The sequence below is a fragment of the Buteo buteo genome, chromosome 9 (genome assembly GCF_964188355.1).
Source record: "Buteo buteo chromosome 9, bButBut1.hap1.1, whole genome shotgun sequence".
NCBI lineage: Eukaryota > Metazoa > Chordata > Aves > Accipitriformes > Accipitridae > Buteo > Buteo buteo.
The window spans coordinates 17,851,095-17,871,980 of record NC_134179.1 but is presented as its reverse complement, the minus strand read 5'-3'; the positions used below and the strand labels follow the sequence as shown (position 1 = coordinate 17,871,980).

At 43.9% G+C, this 20,886-nt stretch overlaps 1 protein-coding gene across 1 annotated transcript; it reads left to right on the top strand.

Annotated features, from left to right (window-relative positions):
• The first annotated feature begins 604 nt into the window (after positions 1-604).
• On the top strand, positions 605-19,878 carry BFSP1 (beaded filament structural protein 1). Its single transcript, XM_075036780.1, has 8 exons — positions 605-975; positions 7,376-7,436; positions 10,922-11,017; positions 11,872-11,964; positions 12,736-12,843; positions 15,272-15,492; positions 16,877-16,962; positions 18,932-19,878. The coding sequence occupies exons 1-8, from the start codon at positions 605-607 to the stop codon at positions 19,876-19,878; spliced, it is 1,983 nt and encodes a 660-aa protein (XP_074892881.1).
• Positions 19,879-20,886: the final 1,008 nt, after the last annotated feature.

Genomic DNA, 20,886 nt, shown 5'->3' with positions numbered 1-20,886 from the left:
TTGTACTTGGACCACGAGTCACATACTGACATTTATACAGCATCCCATCATCCTAAAGGATGACAAAACTGTCAAATAACAAAAATCAAGCACTGCCATCTACTCACACCAAAATCCTGGCTCAGCAGAAGGCCTCTACACACAGCCCTGGGGACACCACCATGGGACAAATCTCTACCCCCAGCACAACATGAAAGGCTTTGAGCTCAGCCTCTGAAACTGCAAAGCACTCATTTTGTTGTCTGTGGATAATGCTTTAATCCGCCAGGCAAAAGCTGGACGTTGCTCTCTTTTATTCTGGCCATACACAATTGCAATGCTCGAAAAGAAAAGCGCCTCACCCCCCCATACCTGCTGCTCCTCCGAACTGCTGACGTCCAGATGGGCAGCCCCAAGGCGGGGCCATTGGGATTTATTTAGTTCACTGCTGCAGATGATGCCTTTAGTGCCACAAACCGCCCTGGAGACAAGTCCTAATCATCTGGGGGGGTGATTATGTTCAGTTCTTCCTCCCCAAACCCCCCAGACATCATTCAGATCCAAACTGGAGAGACAGGCAGGCACACAAGAGGGGACCCCGGCACCACACAGCCCCCCCGAAGCCATGTACAGGAGCAGCTTCCTCCGCGAGGTGCGCAAGGAGAAGTATGAGCGGTCAGATGCCTACGATGAGCTGCGAGGCTCCCCTGAATTCGACAGTTTGGCCCAAGCCCGGGGCCTGGAGAATCTGCAGGAGCTCAACGAGCGCTTTGCCAGCTACATCAACCGGGCGCGCGTGCTGGAGCAGCGGAATACCATCCTGCGCAAGCAGCTAGAGACCTTCCAGCGCATGGATGAGTTGGTGGGCTTGGATGAAGCCTTCGCTGGGCAGATTGAGTTCAACCGCCAGCGAATGCGGGAGCTGGCGTCCGACCGAGCCAAGCTGGAGCGGGAGGAGAAGGACGCCCAGCGCATGCTCGATGAGTACCGCAACAAGTAAGGGTTGCGAACGGTGGAGGATAGGTGGTATTGTTTCCATAGTTAATCTTTGTAGTAAGGATGGGTTTGGTGTCACTGGCTGCTTCTCATGGATGGGTGATGCCTCTCCATGTGTATCAGACTTGTAGCCAGGGATGGCACATAAGCCTATGGTGAAAAGCAAGGTGCTAGGACTTAGGAAGTTCCAGCTCTGCATTTCATGGTCTCATTGCTACTAGACAGGTAATTACCCTCTCCCTTCCATGGCAGCAGGTCCTCACTGTAGCACATGCCAGTTGCTGTTGCTCATTAGCTTTAAGAGGATTGTGCTCTGAGCTGCAAAGAGGGAATAACCCAATTAAAACCCAAATGGCTCGAAGCAAGTCTTGTGTCTGAGCAGCACCAATATCTCCTGAAATGTGTAGGACATCTCTGAGAAACTCTTATTTACAGGCATTGTGAGGCACCTGGGCCAGTCTGTGCCAGCCGTTACAGATGCGAGATGAAAAGAAAATAAATAAATTTTTTCCTGGTATGTAAAATTTGCCTAATTACCCCCCTCTCCCTACTTGCATCCTACTATTTCCATCTCATGCTACTAAAGCAACAGCTGTAAGAACACATTTCACCTAACTTCACCCCTTTAACCTTAGCAGCACCATAAATCAAAGAGCAGGAGCCTTGGGGGCTGAAGCATGTAAGTGCTTCCAGAAACGTCTAGTCCCTTCCCTTCACTAGCAGGCAGTTTTGACCATGTTACTTAATTAATTATACAATGAGACTTGGTGAGTTTTGCTCATAAAAGGACTGCTCACAGGAGAGAAGAGTCTTGGCTTCCTGTTACTTATTGGTCAGGTTCTTTTCCCCCTAAATATCTATCTGGCTAGTTCACCCAGGAAAATTTGGCAGCAGCATGGAGACCGAAGAGGACCTTTTCATCCTCCCCACCATAGGGTGAGGGATGAACTCCATATAACATGCTTTAGCTTAGAAACACTACTCACTGTCAGTGATGGGAAGGAGGAAAAGATGAAACATTTTCAACAAACAGTCTTGGTAGAAGTGCAGCCATTCCCAGGTAATGCTCACCACACTCACCAGAAACTTTTTTAATAAGGCAAAAGGCGAATCATCTGGAGCACTGTCTTGCTGCTGCAGAAATACAAGTCCTTCAAGATTTCATCCCTTGTCTCCATCACAGGCTTTTTGTTTGACCTTGCCCAAACCACACGATTTTTCAGTTTGATCCTCCACTGATTTTCCCCTCCTCTGGGCTAGAAAGTGTAAGACTGATAATATTTTCCTTTCTTGTCTCCAATAATTTTTCAACTGGAAAGAGCCAGAAAACAGATGCGAGATAATTGACGTCGAGGCCATCTGCATCTTTAGGCCATGGTCAGATGATGAATCTCTTATCAGCAGCTGTACAGTCCTAATGCATCCTCACCCTGTCCTCCCCAGCCCTGCACGCTGCTTGGCGCATACCACCTGATCTGCTGTGCTGCCACAGCTATTCCTGGGGCCACCCTGAGATTTGAATCAAGAAAATGAGCCAGCTAAAAAAAAATTTTTAAAAAAGTAAAAAATAATATCTCCAACCCAATTCAGTGGGCTGTCATGAGACCAGCTTATGGGGGCTGTGAGCTACGGCACAGCTATAGAAATGCTAAGCCCTGATCTCTCTTTCTCATCTGACAGCAGACAATAGCCCATCCAAGTGCACTGAGGCTTAATACTGGAAATGGTCAGATGTCCACGACCCCCTGACTCAGTGCCAGCGAGTAATAAGCACCTGATTAGGCAGTTTTGTATTCCAATATTTATGAGCAGGAAATTCAGCTATGAGCTAAAGCTATAATTTAGCTGTTGACTCTGATACTTGTTCATGTTTTTATTACACAGTGTCCACGAGATTTTGACGAGACTCGGTACTTGAATGTCTAGCTGCATATTAGTTAAAAATACATGCAAACTATATAGAAATATGCAGTGCTATGATATAGCTGGGCAAAAATGCTTTTTCTCTGTCTGGAGTATTTCAGGCAGGCTAAGAGTCAGTGCAGTGAAACCCTCAACTCCCTCTTTGATTTCAACAACTTGCAAGAAAAACTGACCAGAAAAAAATTAGGTTTTCCTGGCTACCTTTTAATGGATTCCTGTGTCCACCTGAGCAGTTTGTGGATTAACTGCCTGTGTAGTTCCCTAACAGCAGGATTAGCGATCTCACACAAAGATAAATCACTTTTTATTACAGTTGCTTTACGCAAGCTATAAATAGGTGGGGAAGAATACAGGATATTGAAAATCCTTGGGGGCAAAACACCAAGAGAAGGGGCTGTGCTTTTTGAAAGTGAGATTTAGGACCTGTTACAGGAGTAGTTAGTGACTTCTTAGAAAAAATGGGTGGTGCCTTGTCATACTAATTATGCTAATTTTATTGAGCATCATTATTATAGCAATGTTGCATCAGCTGTGGGAAAGGACTGTATTTCTCTCTCCACGATAGTAGGAAGGATGCTGAAACCCAGATTTTAGCACCCTTGACTGAACAGGATTAATTAACTTCAGAAATTAAAAGTCTTGCTAGTCAATTGTTTCATTTAAAATCCATTCACTGCTAATCTTGTGGGGTTTGCATGCACTATGATTCCCTGGAAGTCGCTACGCACAGAAATTGGCACGGTGTTCTCCAAGCTGCACCGCGTGGTGATGCTCTGATGACCTGACACCCTTTGGGGCTGCAATGGAGACCCAACACCTGTGAGAGAAAACAAAAACAAGTAGGAAAACGTGATAGCTGGGATACTGGGAGCAGTAGGGACTCCATTGGCAAAGCCGTCTTCAAGCCCTGTCTGTAGGGGTTGTCTCTGCACTGCTGCTGCATTTCTGGTGATAGGGAGAGCTTTGTCCTGCTGCAGCTGCAGGTGAGGAGGTCCTGCCTGTCCTCCACCCCCTCCTGAGACTGCCAAAATCTTGCCCTGTGGTTGTCAGCTGCTCGACAGCAGCTTCTTGATAACACGGGTAGAAATCTGTTCATAAATCAGTAGAGCACAGCCCTCACAGGGCTCATCCTAGCTTTCAGGGTATAATCCACAGGCATTAATGCCCTGTCTGTCACCCTTGTAGGACCAGCATTTTGCAGTTTGTGCTCTCTTTTGCGCCCAAATTACTGCTGTCTCTATTGAGAAAAGGCTGGTGAAGTGCCTCAGGGAAAGCACAAAGGAGAAAAGTAGAAAAGTTTAACCTCAGCTTGCGGCAAGCTGAGGCTTCATATATTGCTGGAAGAGTTCAGTAGGGTTCAAGAGAGAGGCAACATTTCTCTTTCTAGCATTCAACAGAGAGGCAGCATTTCTCTTTCTATTAAAGGCATAGGCTTGACACTGAATTGAGTATCTGGCCATTGAGCATCACGAGGATGTATTGTGACTGTTTTCTCTTTGGAGGGGAGCCAGCCCTTGCACTGCAGCAGAGGCCGGGTCCAAAAAAAAAGGGCCTTGCCCTGGCCCCATCTTTTAAGAGCAAGCACAGCCTGTCTGTCAGCTGGGGATGGGAAAAGAGATTTACAGTGCTGCTGGACCCGTGCTTTCCCAGTGGAGAAACTAGCCTGGCGGTGGGCTTCCCTCCTGCATGCCCAATGCTCTCACCAGGCTGGTGCCGCGAGCTGTAGCAGGGCTCAAGGGGCTTAACAAATATCTGTAAATCTGTTAGTGTGCCAACAGAGAGCTGCTAAGCTAAGAGAGGTGAGGTAAAGGGAACCTTTAAAGCTCTGATTGGCTTTGAACCTGGCAGTGGCCTCCACTCCATTGCTTTTCCCCTGTGCAAAAAACAATTAATATCCCTTTTTTTTAATAAACAGTTCAAAAAGGTTTGTTGCACCCCTAAAGCTACTTGACTAGGTGAGAAGGGTTTTTTTAAAAAAGAAGTAACTGAACCTCATGGCTCTTAAGGTCCAGGAAAGGCTGACCAGCAACCATCTAGGAAAAGCTTGACCTCTTTTAAACATGTCCAGCTAATGACTTGAACGTTGAAATCAGTTTGAAGCATAACAGGTTGCAATTTGTCAGCCATTGCACTTGCATAGCTACATTTCAGCAGGCACAGAGGCATTGTGAGGTCTCTGAAGCATTTCTAAGAGATCCTTAGCCCTTTTGCACTGAGCTTCTGGAGTAGATTGAACATCACTTAAAAGCATTCCTCCTTCAAAGGATAATGACACAATACTAACTCTCTCAAGGCTGCCAGGTGGATTTATGGTTGTGTGACAGAGCAGGTATTTGTGTTATTTGAGAGTGAAGGAAAATGTATCTGAATATTTCAGTCATTGAAAGAATTTTTAAGTGAGGACCTAGCAACTAGGCAGATTTGAACAGGTCTGAATGACATTAGGGATGAGGTTTAGACCCTGACTCTATTGGATGGTTGTATATTACTGGTAGTGTAAATCCAGCCTTTTATTGTAGCTGTATATTCGATTTTCACAAGCTGCCACAGTCTGCTTCATTCTTGCTCAGTTGTCAGAAAATATCTAAGTTAATGAAGTGTTTATTGTCAACTGCACACAAAAATATTATAAGATAGACAGAAAACTGGTTGGAGGTGAGCTACTTAATAAACGACAGAAACAGTCAGTCTTGCTTTTGAAGCTTGAATGTTCTTGGTTGTATCCTTGGAAGTGAACCCTATGTTACTACAATTTGACAAAAAGGCATTGTTTTAATTTTGTCAGAAAATAGCACTTCAGCTGAGGTGGCCCAGCAATTTGTAGGAGTGATAATGAAATAAAACTTCATCATTTTCACTTGTTTCTTTGCTGTTCATGGTAAAAATTTAAAACAGACCAGTGACCAATCCTGCTAATATTATGGGATTTCAAAGGAAGGGAAAGTTGGGAAACCAGAGCACCAAGTTGAGTCTATTTCTTTGGTGTGCTGAGTTCCTCCTTTGTGGTCCTGGTCAGTTCATGAGTTACCCTATCCCTTCAGCTTTTCAAGACGTGTTAAAAGACATGAGGATAACGTTGGCTGTTCATCCTACAGGGGATAAAAAGAAGGAAGTGAAGTTGACACAAACATTATAACTTGATCCTTGATCTGTTCAGTCTAGGAACTGACAAGTTCCCTGTTGACTGGAGCAAGATCCTTAGATGCCTCCAGCATATCTGGGCTGAATCAATGATTTCAGAAGACAGGCAAGGGGTTATGTTCAATTCTGAATTTCAGCCAGGGTTCATGTTTGTGTTGATGTCCATTGCTTGTACTGCAAATGAAGGACATTGACTGCCAGAGTTGACTTGTCACCCACTGTGAGGGTTTCTTGTAGAAAGTAAGAAAATGAGAGCTTTTTATATCTCTGTATCTCTGTTATTTTAGGGAAAGCAAAGGGTTAAACAGGAATAGACTCTATTTATGTACTTTGGCACTGGCAGCAGATGGAGTTTGATGAGCCGCTTGTTCAGTACTGATGGCAAAGTCTCATTGCCTTGTACTATAAGATGCTTCTGGCTGTTTTGTTGGTGTTTTTTTTTTTTAATGCGGTCTCATTAAACTATATCTCCTATTAAACATTTTATATATAGTTTATTTAGGGAAAGGAATAAACAATGATAATCAACAATTAGGCAGTTTTGTAGTCTGCAGCTAAAAGGATTTTCTAGAAGATAATTCTATCTAACGTACAAATACAGAGCCCTTATTCTTAAAGAATATGTGCTGTTTCCTCTGAGATAAACACAATATACATCTGTTGTTCACTCAGTACAGGAACATGCACATTATGCACTTGTGGACATTTTATAAATGCATAAGAATAGTTGGCTAAATGCAGTCCTTACTAAGACTCATGTGATTTTGACCAAGCTAAAATATGAATTGCTATTAAAGAGGACACAAAGCTTGATCCATCAAAGCATCCTAATACGGCATTATTCATACACATTCAATATGTGAAATTGCAACCTTTGTGTTTAATGTATCTGTCATGAAAATGCTTATTGAACAACATCAGGTAGAACAGAAAACCAAGTACAATGTAGTTAAATGCTAATGTGCCAGTGTAGCAAATACTCACATAGTAACCACTGATGAATGGCTGTCACTGTAGTCCAATGCCAGTCGAATATACTTTTATTGTAAATAATCTATTCTTGGGGTTTCCTTGAAAAAGTGATAGCAAATGTGTGGCATTCCATTGTCTTCTGCTACGTAATCTGAGGACAAGAAGTTAGTCAATTCTGGAACTACACTTAACATCTGGGACCAAAAAAAAATTTAATGCTAATGCATAAATAAAGCTTTTGGGCCCTTTCAAGAATCATATTCTGCTCTAGCGTGAAGCATATATTGTGCACGATAGTGCTGATGACAATGCAGTTTGCAGAAGGATGAACTGTTGAACTTCATCTCCTTTGTGCTATTTGCAGGTACAGAAATGAACGTGAATATCAGCAGAGGCTCAAAGAAACCCTTGAACGCCTGAATAAGGTAAGCCTGGAAAAATGGAAAGGGAAAGGTCTTTATCATTTTTTTCCTTTGTTTTCATTTACTACAGCAAGCTGCTCTGAAGAAGCAGTGGGAAGATAAAATGTCAGACCAAGACATTTCTTGTCTTTATGCACTGATGAAAAGGTCTCTGTCCCCTTCATCCCCCTCCCTAAGACTTGTGCAAATGGCTGAGCCTCAGCATGTGCAGACACACTGTGTAGTGCACTGCTCTGTAGAGTCCTGCTGATTTTGATCATGTAGCACATGCCATCTACAGCCCACAACCTCAGCTGTGCTCAAGACTTAATTTTCAGTAAGACCAAGGACTAGGAGGATCTACTGCTTAACACTCCTTTTGGAGCATCAGCAAATGGCTCCTGCATTCATTTCAGGACCTGGAGTTGACATATGTCCGTCCAATGTGAACTTTGCAAATTCACCCTTGCTGAAGATCTGGCACATGTTTAGGTTTTTAACTCTTTCAACACTCTTTTTTTTTTCACTTGGAAGACAATTTCTCTCTGAGTGAATTAGAGTGTACGCACAGGTAGGAAAAGCCCATTTATTAGTCATACCATGCAGCCAATGCACATCTCTTAAAGTCCGAAATATGACTGGAAAAAACGTGTTTGTTGCTAAATACCTTCTCCCCTCCCCCCTTTTTTTTCATACAGCTACTGTATTAAAGTACTGATAACATAGCATGAGAAAATGCTGATTGTGTCCAAGTCTTGAAGTCTGATGTGTCTCAAAGCTGCTCAGTCCCTTGCAGGATATGGTCAGCCCATCCCAGGACAGACCCTCAGCTTCCCATTAGTTTACAAATAAAAGAAAAGCTACAACTCCCCCTGATTTTTTCCTTTCACAGTGAAACATGAGGAATGTTTATATCGAGCTGTACTTTTCCTGAACTAATACCATGGGAAGAGAAATAATAATAAGTGTCAGAGAAAAGATAAAATTTTACTAACATATTTAGGAAGTTTCCAAACCAGGTCTGTGAAACTGAGAAAGCCTGATTCATCCTCTCTTGCTACTAGATTTCATCTGAGTGAAGAAAGTTGTATTATATCTTTCTTCAGTTCTACTTTTTACATCTTATCCTTCATCTTCTATACTGGGAAACAATTACAGGTGGATTAAATAGAGATTTTTTTTTATTTCCCGCTACAAATGGCAGGAGCTGTTCTGCTTGAGCAATGATATGCATGGTTTATATTAAAAAAACAATGTGTGTTTTAGCATTTCTGTCTCCAGTGAGCTCTAGATATCCTGCATCAGTGCTATTTTCCAGTGTGCTAGCAGGACTCTTGGACACCCTGCAAGCTCTTAAATATTTGTGGAGGCAAATATTTTGTAAGGGGTAGCTGGAGCTGGTGGGTCGATCTTCACGGTTCCTCTGAGCCAATCTGTGGCTAAAGAAAAGTGAATTGATTCGACAACCCCAGGCAGAGCTGACAAGATCTTGATCTGCAGGGGGTGTTTTTATCCCAGGCTGTGTCTGGGCTGCCCGTGGCTGTCCCTGTTGCAGCAGCTCCTTGCATTGGGGCACCAAATGCTGGAGGGAACACAGCTGATTTTCTGTACAGTGCCCAACACGTAGCCTGAAACCTGCATGTGCAGATGTAAACTCCTGCCTTTTCCAACAGATGGAGAATCAGTTTGGAAAATCAGCAAACACTGGTTCTGGAGAGATCTAAGGGATTTCTCTTCCATAATAGATGAAAATGCTGCTGCAGCACATGGATCCATGTTCTGAAATGAGCACCTAAACCAGAATGGTTTTTCAGAAGTTGAGTGAATAGCAAATACTGCAAAGTTCAGAAGAAAATGTGTAGGCACTGCACTATACAGCATCATCAACAAAGCTGGTCTATCTGAAAGCAGGGAATAAAAGCAAAAGTATCTTTCCCCTTTGAAGGAACATTTGGAAAGCCGAGTTCTGCTTTTGCTTATTACAGGCAGAAATATTTGCTTATTGGTATTATCTAGGGGCCTGGGGGCTTTTTTTGGCTCCCCCCCAATCCTCCCAACATGGCCATTGTCCTGCTGATCTTCCTCTCAATAGGAAGGCAGAGGAGTGCAGAAAAGCAGTGGGCATTCCTGATGACCAACTCCGAATGTGCTGGTCCGGATGTGTCTGAATCAGCCACTGTTACACAAAGCAGAGAGACTGCTAGAGAGGTCTCTGGCTGGGAGCCTCAGCAGTATAATGACACAGCTAACATCTACACATTTTTGGAATAGCCCAAGCTGTGCACGTGCAAAAAGAAAAATCCCCTTCTACCAAGTCATATGCTGCACCCATAGATTTCAGTGGTTTATTTGCAACCCATGATCCACTCACAGAGACAATTTTACAGCTGGTAATGGCACATAGGTAATTTTAAAGGGACACCTTTAAATCTTTTTTTTTTTTTTAAACACTTTGAGTTAAATGCAGAAATTGAGACTTTCTTGAGGCAAATTGCAAACTGGTGGAGGAACTGACAAGTTTTGTAGAGTTGCAAGGAAGATAGATTTGACAACTTTCAAGATACTTTCTCAAAAGCAGTATTTTACAGTATTAGTTAATGATGAACCTACCCAAGGAGGCATGCATTAAGTAGAAAAATAAAGCTATTCCCTTCATACTTATATATTTGTAAAATATATTGCCAAGTTCCATGGAAATTATTCTGTATTCAAGGGTTTGTATTAAGTAACATAACAGGAAAAATTTAAATTAGACCTTTGAACAGAAATGGAAATTTCACTGGATTTAAATACTGGTGCCACTCATACCTATGTACTTTGAGATCATGATTGCTAGTCATACACCTTGGCCTCAGAATTAATTGGACAATATGAACTTTCATCCTCAGAAATCCTGATGTATTAGAAACTTCTGCAGCAAGGTGATTTTTTCCAGACTTTCTCATCTGTCATTTTTATTTCCAGAAATGGCTCCAAATTGACAAACATTTGTGATATTTGAAAACACACCAAAGAGAGTGAAAATACTTTGGACCATCCTGGGTTTTCTTTATAAGGGCTTCTTTACTGGACATATTAAAAAGGCAGCACAATACCTCAAGTCCTGTCATAAACACTAGAAAAATCAATGTCTTAGTCTGTTGATGTCATCGGTTCAAGATTCATGCGCCATTGCAAGCTTTTAGCATCAAAGACTGTATTTCATAGTATCTGTTACTCGGCTCCCAGCATTCATAAAGCATATGGTAAACATATTTTGTCAGTGCCAGTGCCAGACTGTATCATAAATCATGTTTGTGCAGAAAAGCAGTGTGTACAATGGGAGAACACAGTGAATAAGGTGCCTGTTGTTTGCTGGTTTCATAATACTTTTGTTTCTCCCAGTAGGCTTTAATTCTCCACGCAGGCTGCTACGCATGTGCAACGACTCACATTATGGCTAAGTGGCTGCTGTGGTTTTGGCACTCCAGCCATGTGTACTGACTGTACCACGTGTCTCTGCATTGCAGGAAGCTGATGAAGCACTGCTGTGCAACCTGGAGCTGCAGATCGAGTCCCAGTTCCTGCAGGATGACATTAATGCCACAAAGGACAGATACAAGAAGGTAACTGATGGCTGAATTTGCCATCTTCTTTAGCTCTTCCTTCTAGAAACATGCGTGAAGCCTTGCCCTGCCCCATAGTCTATTCTAGTGGCAAATTAAAGCAAAACCCATTTGTGTTTTGGTGGGTAAATATAACACTATATATTTTCAGTGGGCACAACAGCTGCAGTGTGGAGGTCAAGCCCAACGGCTGGATGGCTGCAAGCGTTCAAACTGACTCCCTCAGGGTCTAATGCCTACAGCTGTAGCAATGTCTTGAATTTGTTGACTTGTTATCATGATTCAACCCAACGTACTGGTCAAGCTGTCTTTTATTTCATGCTAAGAAGCTATTGCTTTCATTAGAGGGGGACACCCAGTTTTCAGGGCCCGAGCATCCCAGTTAATTGGCAGACGTAAGCTTGTAGCCGTATGATTACACTGCAGCCAACTGTAAAACATACAGCTCCCTTCTTCTTCCCGGAGGAGTGGTGAGGCTTGGGATCACGCCACTGTCCCATCTTTGCTGCTTTTGAAAGAAGAGGCTTACTTACTTTTTTGGACCACATGCAAAGGTATTTGTGGTTCTCATTTTGAAAATCTCCTGTGAAATTGGAAATCATGGAATCTTTAATTAAGACGATGACTATATAGCCAAATGCCTGTAATGTACCCTCAGCATGATGAAACTGTTAGCACACATGCACCCAAAATCAGGTCTAAAACCACATTCCAAAACCAAGTCTGAACATGAACTGGATTTTTATATGCTAAAAGAAGTAAATATCTAGGAATAAGCCCTAGCAGTGGAGCACATTGAAGGGAGCACCTTGCTATGGCATTTTCTGATGAAAATGTTTTTTACTTCACCACAGAACCTTATGGAAATCCAGACCTACGTCAATGTTTTGCAGCAGATCATCCAGACAACCCCTCGTGTGTCCCCTATAACCACTGGCATATGTGAGGTAAGTATTGCTGTCAGTAAATACACGCTGCTCTAAGTAAGAAAGAGACAATGAGGTAAGTATTGCTGTCAGTAAATACACGCTGCTCTAAGTAAGAAAGAGACAATGTCTACTCCTAAAGCATCCCAGATCCTCTAACTCCCATTCCAAGGTTGGATGAAAACTGCAACAACTATGAGTAAGTAAGTACTGAATACTGAATATGAGAAAAAAAACTAACTGTAGCTTTGGAAAACTGAATTGATCAGGAGAAGAGAGATTGTGTTAGTCAGGTGCCCGCCAGCATATGTATTAGCCTCCAAAATGGCTAGTTCAAAGGTAGTTGAAATAGTTGTGCATCCTATCTGAGGAGGAGCTGGCAGGATATATGAGTATTTACAGAGAAAGTAAATCTTGTTCTGACGGGGCGAGATGTGGTGAAAATTTGTAAATCAAATAAAATGCTACATACTAGATGAAAACTTGGTGATTCCCACCAATGTCAGTGGCTATGCCAAGAACTTTTATTATTTGGAAGAAGATATGAACAGCTGTATCTACAGCATCTAATTTAACATAAGCTGTACTTCTACAGTCCTGCCATCTGATATCTTTCATTCTTAAAGCCATGCTACAGGGGTTTACTTGAGGTTTAATACCCAGCTTCTTATTTGTCTTTTGTCATTTTCTGTTTATTCTTTACAGTTTATTTCCAGTAGTGGAAATTCTTTTGGCTCTTTTTAAAAGAGTGAAACATACTTTCCTGTACACACGTTGTTTTCTTCCAACCAGGAAAAACTGATAGCAGAGAGGAGGATCCCCGTTCTGCAGAGCCAGCTGGAGGAATACAAGAGCATCCTCTGCCAGCTACAGGCGCAGAAATACAAACTGCAGACAGAGGTACTGCCATCACTAGCCATAAACACAACCATGATGCTCATGAACTCTGCTCTTTTTAGGTCACATAGAAAAACCTGGGTGGCCTTTAACAGGGTCTTGTGAACTCAGTTGACTTGGAGGTGTGTTTTCCTTTTAGTTTTCCATCTTCAGCTGTTTCATTCCCATTCTCTCAGTTGTCCAAATTGTCAGGTGTAGATGGCCAGGGAGGGCTGTAGGTATCGTAGCCACAACGAAGCTGTCTTTGCTTATCAGAGTAGCTGGTGGGAGAAGGTTTCCACATTGCAACTGGATTCTTGCAGGACAAAGTCAGCAGGAGGTCATGGATGGAAAAGTCACACAGGGCTGGTCTCGCTTTCTTTCTTACCGAGCTCAGGCTGGAAATTAGCTCCATGAAAAATGAAGGGGGATCTTCAGGGCTCTGCCCAGTCCTTTTCATCAGTGCCACATCCAGTGCTGAGCTTGCTGTGAGAAGGACTGGACAAACTTGGTATCAAAACTTGGAATCAAAACTGACATAGGTGTCGAGCTACATTTGGCATCCTGTGTTCATCCCTGTCACTACTAAGCAATAAGTCAACGCCTCTCCTGTGCTTAGACACTACCAGCACCGAAACCATCTGCTTTTTGCCAATTCCTGATGTGCAAAAAATGACTGACCAAGACTTTGACTCATTGCTCCTGCCCATCTCCCAGCCAAACCTGCCATAAGTGAACCTTCGTCCTCCAGCCAGTGTCTCCAAGTGAGAGTGCAGTGCAGAGATGTGGGTGGCAGGAGATGGAGGAGCAGCTAAAGGCTACAGTGAATAGAAACCAGACCTGGATAATTGCCAGTGGCAGGTCTGCCTCCATGCAGCTGAATATTTCTTAGCAGATAGAGGTGGAGAATGACCACCTTATGCCCCCAAGTACAGTTTTATTTGTGCCTCCAGTTGTCTATCCGGGGTGAGAGGACTGATACACTGGCATAAAACACCTTTTGGTGGGATTTTGGATTCCTCTGGACAGCCACAGCAGCAGGTCTTAACTTCCTGAGAATAATTTCTTTCACTAGGGCACTTAGGGACAGTGCTACCCCCAGGTCTTTTCCTTGGTCTCTTTCTCATGTCTGATGCTCTGGTGGAAAGGACACATGTGCTCTGGGAAGGGCAAAAATCAGTATAGTGATAAGTGAGATAATGATTCAATGTAGAAAAAAGGGGAGAAAATCAGCCTTCTGCTGGCAGACAGAGAGAGGCACTCTTTGGGCAATTAATCTTGCTGCTTTCACAATCAAATCTTCATGTCCCATTTAGAAAGAGTTTATTAATTCATTCATTCTCATGCCTTGAGATTAAAAGAGTGAAATAATTTTATGAGTGGAGGTCAATGACATGGTTGCTTGTGATGTGAAGGCTGGATGTGATGACTGAGATGTCCCTGAGCTCCTTTGCTTTCCTGTTTCTGGACCTGATAACCATGTTGCCAAGAGGTTATTGACCCCACCTTGTGAGCACTAAACACTAAAGGGGACTGTGGAACCTGTTGGTCCACTTGTACACTGCAGTATAGCCAAACTAATGCCAAGGGACTTAGCTCCTGAATTTAGGCTCTTAGAAGGTTTTTGAAAATCTTGTCTGTAACATATAAAGATAAATCAATTATTGAAGAATCCGTTAGTCAGTTATTGCCCCATTAGCTTTTTGTGAATTCATCTCTTTAAAAGCTGTTTGAAAAGGGAAAAAAAAAAAACCCAAGTGGTGAAGGAACTATAATAAATAGCCAAAAATAGCAGAAGAAAGTGAGAGCAGAATTACACTGTCAAATATCCCACCTGTAACTCCTGCCCTTTGTTTTTGCCAGGCACTTACTGCCACCCCCTGGTTGCTGTGCTCTCCAATGACTGGCATTGAAGCTTTCCTGTACAGCAGCTATTTTTATTGCTAAAGTAAATAAGCCAAGGAATTGAATTCAAAAGGGAAGCTTTTAGTTTACAAAGAAACCCTTCCTTAACCTTCACTGCTTGGTTTGCAGACCACAGAGAAGGAAGAACGAGTTTTGCCCAGGCTCATCTTCCCAGTGAAGCACTTTTGCTCTCCTTGTAAGACACTGTCTGCCCTGGTGAGGCCATCCACAGTGAGCTGCGGGTCACGCAGTGAGACATCAGCCAGCCTGGCATGCATGAGGAAGGAGACATCACACAACTGTTCCCCTGTTCATGCTGATCCTGTCATACTTACTGTGGAACAGAAGCCTTGGGATGGATAAGGGGGCTGGGTGGGAGGAAGTTCTTGGTTTTGAATAACTAAACAAATACAGTGAAACTGCCACTGTGTTTCAGCAATGCAGCCTCACACATAATAAAACATGTCTTGCCTTTAACTACCCTTGAAATACAGGGATGCTGAATGCTTCAGAGCTGCTTCTTTCACCCACCAATTTTGTTTACCAGACAACCATGCTGGAGCAAGCGATTAAAAACACCCAGGAGAGTTATGACGATGAAATTCAGCTTTACAATGAGCAGATTGAAAACCTTAGGAAGGGCATAGAGGAGGCTGAGAGGACCTTGGAGAAGTACACGACTGACTGCCGCCAGCTCGTGATCTACCAGCAGTCCCTGGAGAACGAGCTGGAACGGTACAAACGTATCATCGAGAACGAGGACAGCCGGTAAGGCTGGATTTCTGGACTCTCCCAAAGGGGCCAGTGATCTCTTTTATCTCCTTTGGAAAATGTATGTTTAAGGGCATTTGATTCACCCAAAGCTATAGCTATTTCACACTTTTCACTGGTAGATAGCCAAGGACAGGAATCTAAATAGATTATGCAAAATCTGGTCAAGCCTCTGCCAAGGAAAGGGTCAAAGCCATTTTGAGCTGCTCCTTTCCACACAGTCTCCTTTCCATATACTGTCCTGGCGTCAGTGCGCAGAGGTCAGGAGCATATGAAAGCAATTTGAACGCCCTCTCCACTGCCTGGGTGTTCATGAATGAAGCTTGCTGGGGCTTTACAGGCAGGTTGGTCTCGCAGGGCTTAGACAGGGCAAATGTCCTGTAAAGCAAAGGACTCTTCACAGCAAACCCATTCTTCCAGCAAGGGGGAAAAATGTAGAATACAAGAAATTTGCAGGATTTGCGATGTGTTTAAAGCTACAGAGGAGTACTGGCTCCCTCTAATGTCAACCGTCAGTCTCACATGAGGTGCCCAGTGCTGCCTGCACAAGTAGATGCAGCAGGGCCAGACCCCTGAGCGCCCAAACCACTGCTCTGGGTAGTCCAGAAGATGCAGGGAAAGGACACTCACTAATAGTCAATCTCACATGTGGGGAACAGATATTTCATCAATTTTCAGCGTCTCCTTTTGGACACTGCATTCCAGTTAGGAGTATCTGATCAGTAATTCTCAGCATCAAAAATCAAAATGTGCATCTCTTGCATAGCTACACAGGGTGTATATCCTCCCTACAGGCCAATATATTCTTTCAAATACTGGCACAGCAGACTGGAAAGACCACAGATACAGTAACTGGTTTGCATATAGGCCAGCCTCAGTTTTAATTTTTAACCCTTAATACCATTCACTCCTCCAATATTTTCCAAGGAAGACTGCTCAGTTTTCTTCTTGCCCTTCTGAAGTCAGGCATATGCAGGTAACATTGTAACAGCTACCAAATTTCATATTTTACTGGCCAGCTGTACAGCTCTCGCTGACCTCTGGCGGGGTGGATTGACTGCCCATCCAAAATCTTCCCATCCTTTCAAAGCACTGTGCTAAATTACAAGCCTGTTGCTATGGGTTTTAATTAATTACTGGAGTACTTTGCCTAATGGAGCATCCCATGTCTCCTGCTGGCAGAAACCAGCCTAACTCCTGTGAAGGTGCTGTGGCTGCGTTGATTTTCCCCAGACAAGAAACAGGCCCCTGTCATTCTCTTTGACTCCTCACCACAGAGAAATACATTTCATTAACCTCCATGCTTCATTTCATGCAATTTCACTTGGTCTTGATGGAAATGAGGGAGAGACATCTGACCGATGTGCATCTTCTCCGGCAGGTTAAACTCTGCTATAGCAGGAACGCCAGTCACACTCTTCACGCAGATCTATAGACCTGTCCAGCCTCAAGCTTCGAGGGGAAGAGGTAAACCTGTGACATGTCTTCCTGTGTCTGTCAAGAGCAGCATCCTTGTATTTTAAGCTGTTTTTCCATTTGTCTTCCATATGAACACCAGCTGTGACAGCCTGACCCCAGGCTTGCTAAGTAAATGCAACAATTTCAGCTTACCTTAAATGGCTTTGGGACAAGCTGTCAAGGGACAAAACCACAAGCAAAAGAGTTTGATAATTTCTGCAATTTACTACTTAGGCCAGTCATACAGCAAAGTCAAAAGGCACCTGAAACTATGGAAAGAGCTGAGGGTTTTGTGCTGACTTGTTGCGAGTCGTTGGTCCACACTAGTCACATGCAAAGAGCATCAGGGCATATTGAGCGCTGCAGGCAGGCAGAGGACACTTTTTGGGGCCTGTTCACGTCCCATGGCCTGGTTTCCTCTGAACAGTGTTTCCTCCATGTTGAATGATTGCTTGTTAGAATTAGGATGCTTGTAAACCTGGTGACAAGGAAATGGCCAGGACTAAACTAGTGAGGCTGCTCTTAACAAAGTGGGGAGCTGGTTTACAGAAAGGTACTGCAGGTACTAACATATAGGATGTTACTGTAGCTTAAATCCAAGGCTCACTGTGGATTTACTAACAACAAACTGCCCTGAGAACAGAGATGATAAACTTTCAAACCAGGTTTTTTTTGGAGTGCAGCTGTAATTTTTGTAACAACTGCTTTGTGAACCGTAGCAGTTTTATGAAATGTGTCCATAATGCCTGAGGCCAAATCCTCAGCAGCTGTAAATAGCTAATGTCCTACAAAGTGTTGTTTTATACCCGCTAAGGATTTGGCCTGTCTCTAGCCACACCTCTGCTTCCTACCTGCAAGGCGAGCAGGGGATTTCATGTGCATTACTGTACCTGTGACATGGGACAAAACAGCTGCCTTGGAGAAAACATATTAATATCTGTCTGTCCCTGTGTTCCCATAATTCCTGGTACCAACCTCTGCCTCCTCTGCTCTAGCTTGTCATGCCATGGAAATCAGTAGCCTGCCCGCACTCCTGCTGCTGCTGCTGCTGCTGAGCTGTCATGGGGTCTGTGGCTACTGACTGCCCAGGAGATCAGAAGCACAGCCTGCGGGCAGGGCTTCCCTCTGCGCGGGCCTAGAGCTCAACATCAATGTTTGAGTGATGGCAAAACATTGCTCCTCAGCACTGCACTGCTGACTGGGTGGCTGCTTAGCTCTGTCTCTGCCAGCCACTCACTGGTCCCTCCTGATGTGTTTTCCTGCATCTGCCCATACCCAAAATTGCTGTGAGGGAAGGTGTCTGGCACGCTTAGCCCCCCCGGGACACAAAGGCGAGGTGTCCCCCTGTTGAGCTTGTCTTCAGAAGCACTAGAAGAGCTGGTGATGACACTCACTTTCCCATCAGGCCTGGACCACTCACCCAGCAACGCGGTGTTCAGCGGGAAGGTTTTAAATAGGGCTTTGGGTTTTTTTTTTTTCCCTCCCTAAACCCTAGCAGGAGTTGTAAAAGCCAGACAAGCTATTTCCACTTAGTCTTATGCCAGGCCATGCCTCTAACTTTGGGCACCTGGCTTCAGTCTCTGCCTTAAGAGATGAAGTTCCTTGTCTAGTTAACAGGGCCAAACCCTGCCACGATGCCTGGGAGGAAGGCGCTGAGCCGGACTGCAGCAGCAGGTGCTGAATGTGCCTGCTGAGCATTAATGCAGGTGAATGTTTCGTGCAGCTGCCTCTCTTACATGCACAGTTGTCCTGTCCTCACACTGTGTATGGCAGTGGCGACCTCAGATGCAAAATGGCTACTGGGCCAAGGGGCCCACACAAAAGAAGAGGCTGTTTAATGTGCTGATGGAAGCTGTGCTTGCATTTGCTGCTCCATTCAGCTCTCTACCTGCAGCAGGAGGGTGAGAGGCAGCTCTAGCATTTGCAGTGACTGTGTTAAGCATTGTTTGTTCTTTGCTTTGTTTTGATTTTTCCATAGATATCACCCAGGCCGTGCAAGATATTGCCAGTGTAAAGCCCAGACAAAAAGCTCTGACAAAGAAAATTGCCAGGAAAAAGGAGCTGATGTCTAAAGACATAACCGACGGTCTCTCGCCTGAAAGAATGTATGAAAGAACTCCAGAAGGTTTTGACCAAGATCAGCTGGAGTTTAGGCACGAAGGCTCAGTCACATATGAACCTGGGCAGGAAGGATTAGAACTTGATGAGAAAGAAACGGGCCCAGAGGATGTACCTGATGGAGCCCAGATAAGTAAAGCCTTTGATAAATTTTGTAACATTGTGAGGGAGAAAATAAGAGTCTACAAGAGACCAGAGCCCAAACCTGATGCCCATCCCAAAGGGCGTTACGTGCTGGTAACAGGGGAGGAAGGCTATGAAGAACCTTGCATCTTGGCCCCCTCCTTCCCACCTGGGGGAGGAATCACAGTTTCCACCAGCAATGGGAAGGTGATGAACGGTGGTGATGTAGAGCCCATACCGGAGCTGCCAGAACCTGCCGAACCATCAGAAAAAGAGAAAGGGGCTATCTGTGAAAGAAGGGAAGAGTTTGAACTCCAGGATAAACAGAAGGAGGAAGAGAAAGAAGACATGCTTGAATGGGGCAAAAAAACAAGAGGAAAAATAGAGCAAATTATAAAGTATCCAGACATCTCTGAGCCTGAGAGAGTTCCTTCCCCCAGTCTGATAAGCCCAACCGAGCCAGGAGTCCTTCGAGAGACAGAATATGAGCGAGAAGATAAGCAGGGCCTTTTGTTCAGGGAAGCAGGCTTGCCTGGCTCCATGAGCTATGAGAAGGTGGAGGTAGTGGAGTCCATCGAGAAGTTTTCAGATGACAGAATTCAGACGTACGAAGAGACAGCAATGATTGTGGAGACGATGATAGAGAAGACAAGCAAGAAGAAACCAGGTGACAAAGGCTCTTAAGTGACACACATACACCCTTGATAGTCAACTTGTCTGGCATAGTTATTAAATGACTGTTTTTTTTCCTGACCGAATGCTACAGTAGTGAGATTTTTGCTGTTTGGTATGGAACAGGTTGATACCTTGATGGCAGTTCTGTCTGATGTAGGCTCACCTTTGGTGCAATGGCCAAAGCACTCCAGGGCAACAAGTAATAGGCACATCCTATGCAACTGATTTTCATGATTAGGACAAGTTGAAAGTAATTATTATTACAGAGCTGCCTGGCTTTCCACAGCATCTGGGACAAATTTGCGTATTCATCTACTGCTCCTATAGCTGCCGTATGATTCCCCATCTCTCAGACAGCTGCAAATGTTAACTTGTGACATCTGGTTCATTTAATAAAAGTTTTGCCTTCTACAGAAGATACCCGCTGTGGGTTTGTGTTTGGCTGATGGTCCCTACTAGTAAACGTCAACTGACTGGGTGTGCATGAGTTTTTCCAGGGGAAGGGCTGGATACCTGTGAAATAACCTATTCCAAATTCTCATTTACAGTCTTTCTTTAAATAGAGATGAGCTTGGCAGATCTTTCTTTTTGGATCTAAAGACAAACTCTCTGTATTTGAAATAAGCTCTTACTACTTATCTTTTCAGAATAAAACTTGAAATTCCACCAAAAAGTGGGGGATAACCCTTATAAGATAGTGAAGGCATTGTCCTTCACCAACACAACTAAGGTATTGACAAATGCCAACAAGCTTTTGAGCAGACTGCAGCCAACTCAAAAGACTGTGTTCTGGTAATTTCTTGTTAAGTACTTCCTCAGGCTGTAGCATTTTACAGAGTTTCAAAAACATGGCCACAGGATCCTGTCGCAGCCCACTCACAGTCCCATGGTGCTCCACGGGTTGCTGGAACAAGTGGCACCTTCCCACATCCCCATGCCTGGGGAAGCAAAAAGCAACACTTCTGCAACAGCCTTTTGCAGCTCCCAGAAACCTTCAAATCACGAAAAAACAAAAGG

Coding starts and splice junctions, on each gene's coding strand:
- BFSP1 (XM_075036780.1), top strand. CDS start 605: ATGTACAGGAGCAGCTTCCTCCGCGAGGTGCGCAAGGAGAAGTATGAG. Junction 7,437..10,921: donor CCCTTGAACGCCTGAATAAG/GTAAGCCTGGAA, acceptor TCTGCATTGCAG/GAAGCTGATGAAGCACTGCT. Junction 11,018..11,871: donor CAAAGGACAGATACAAGAAG/GTAACTGATGGC, acceptor ACTTCACCACAG/AACCTTATGGAAATCCAGAC.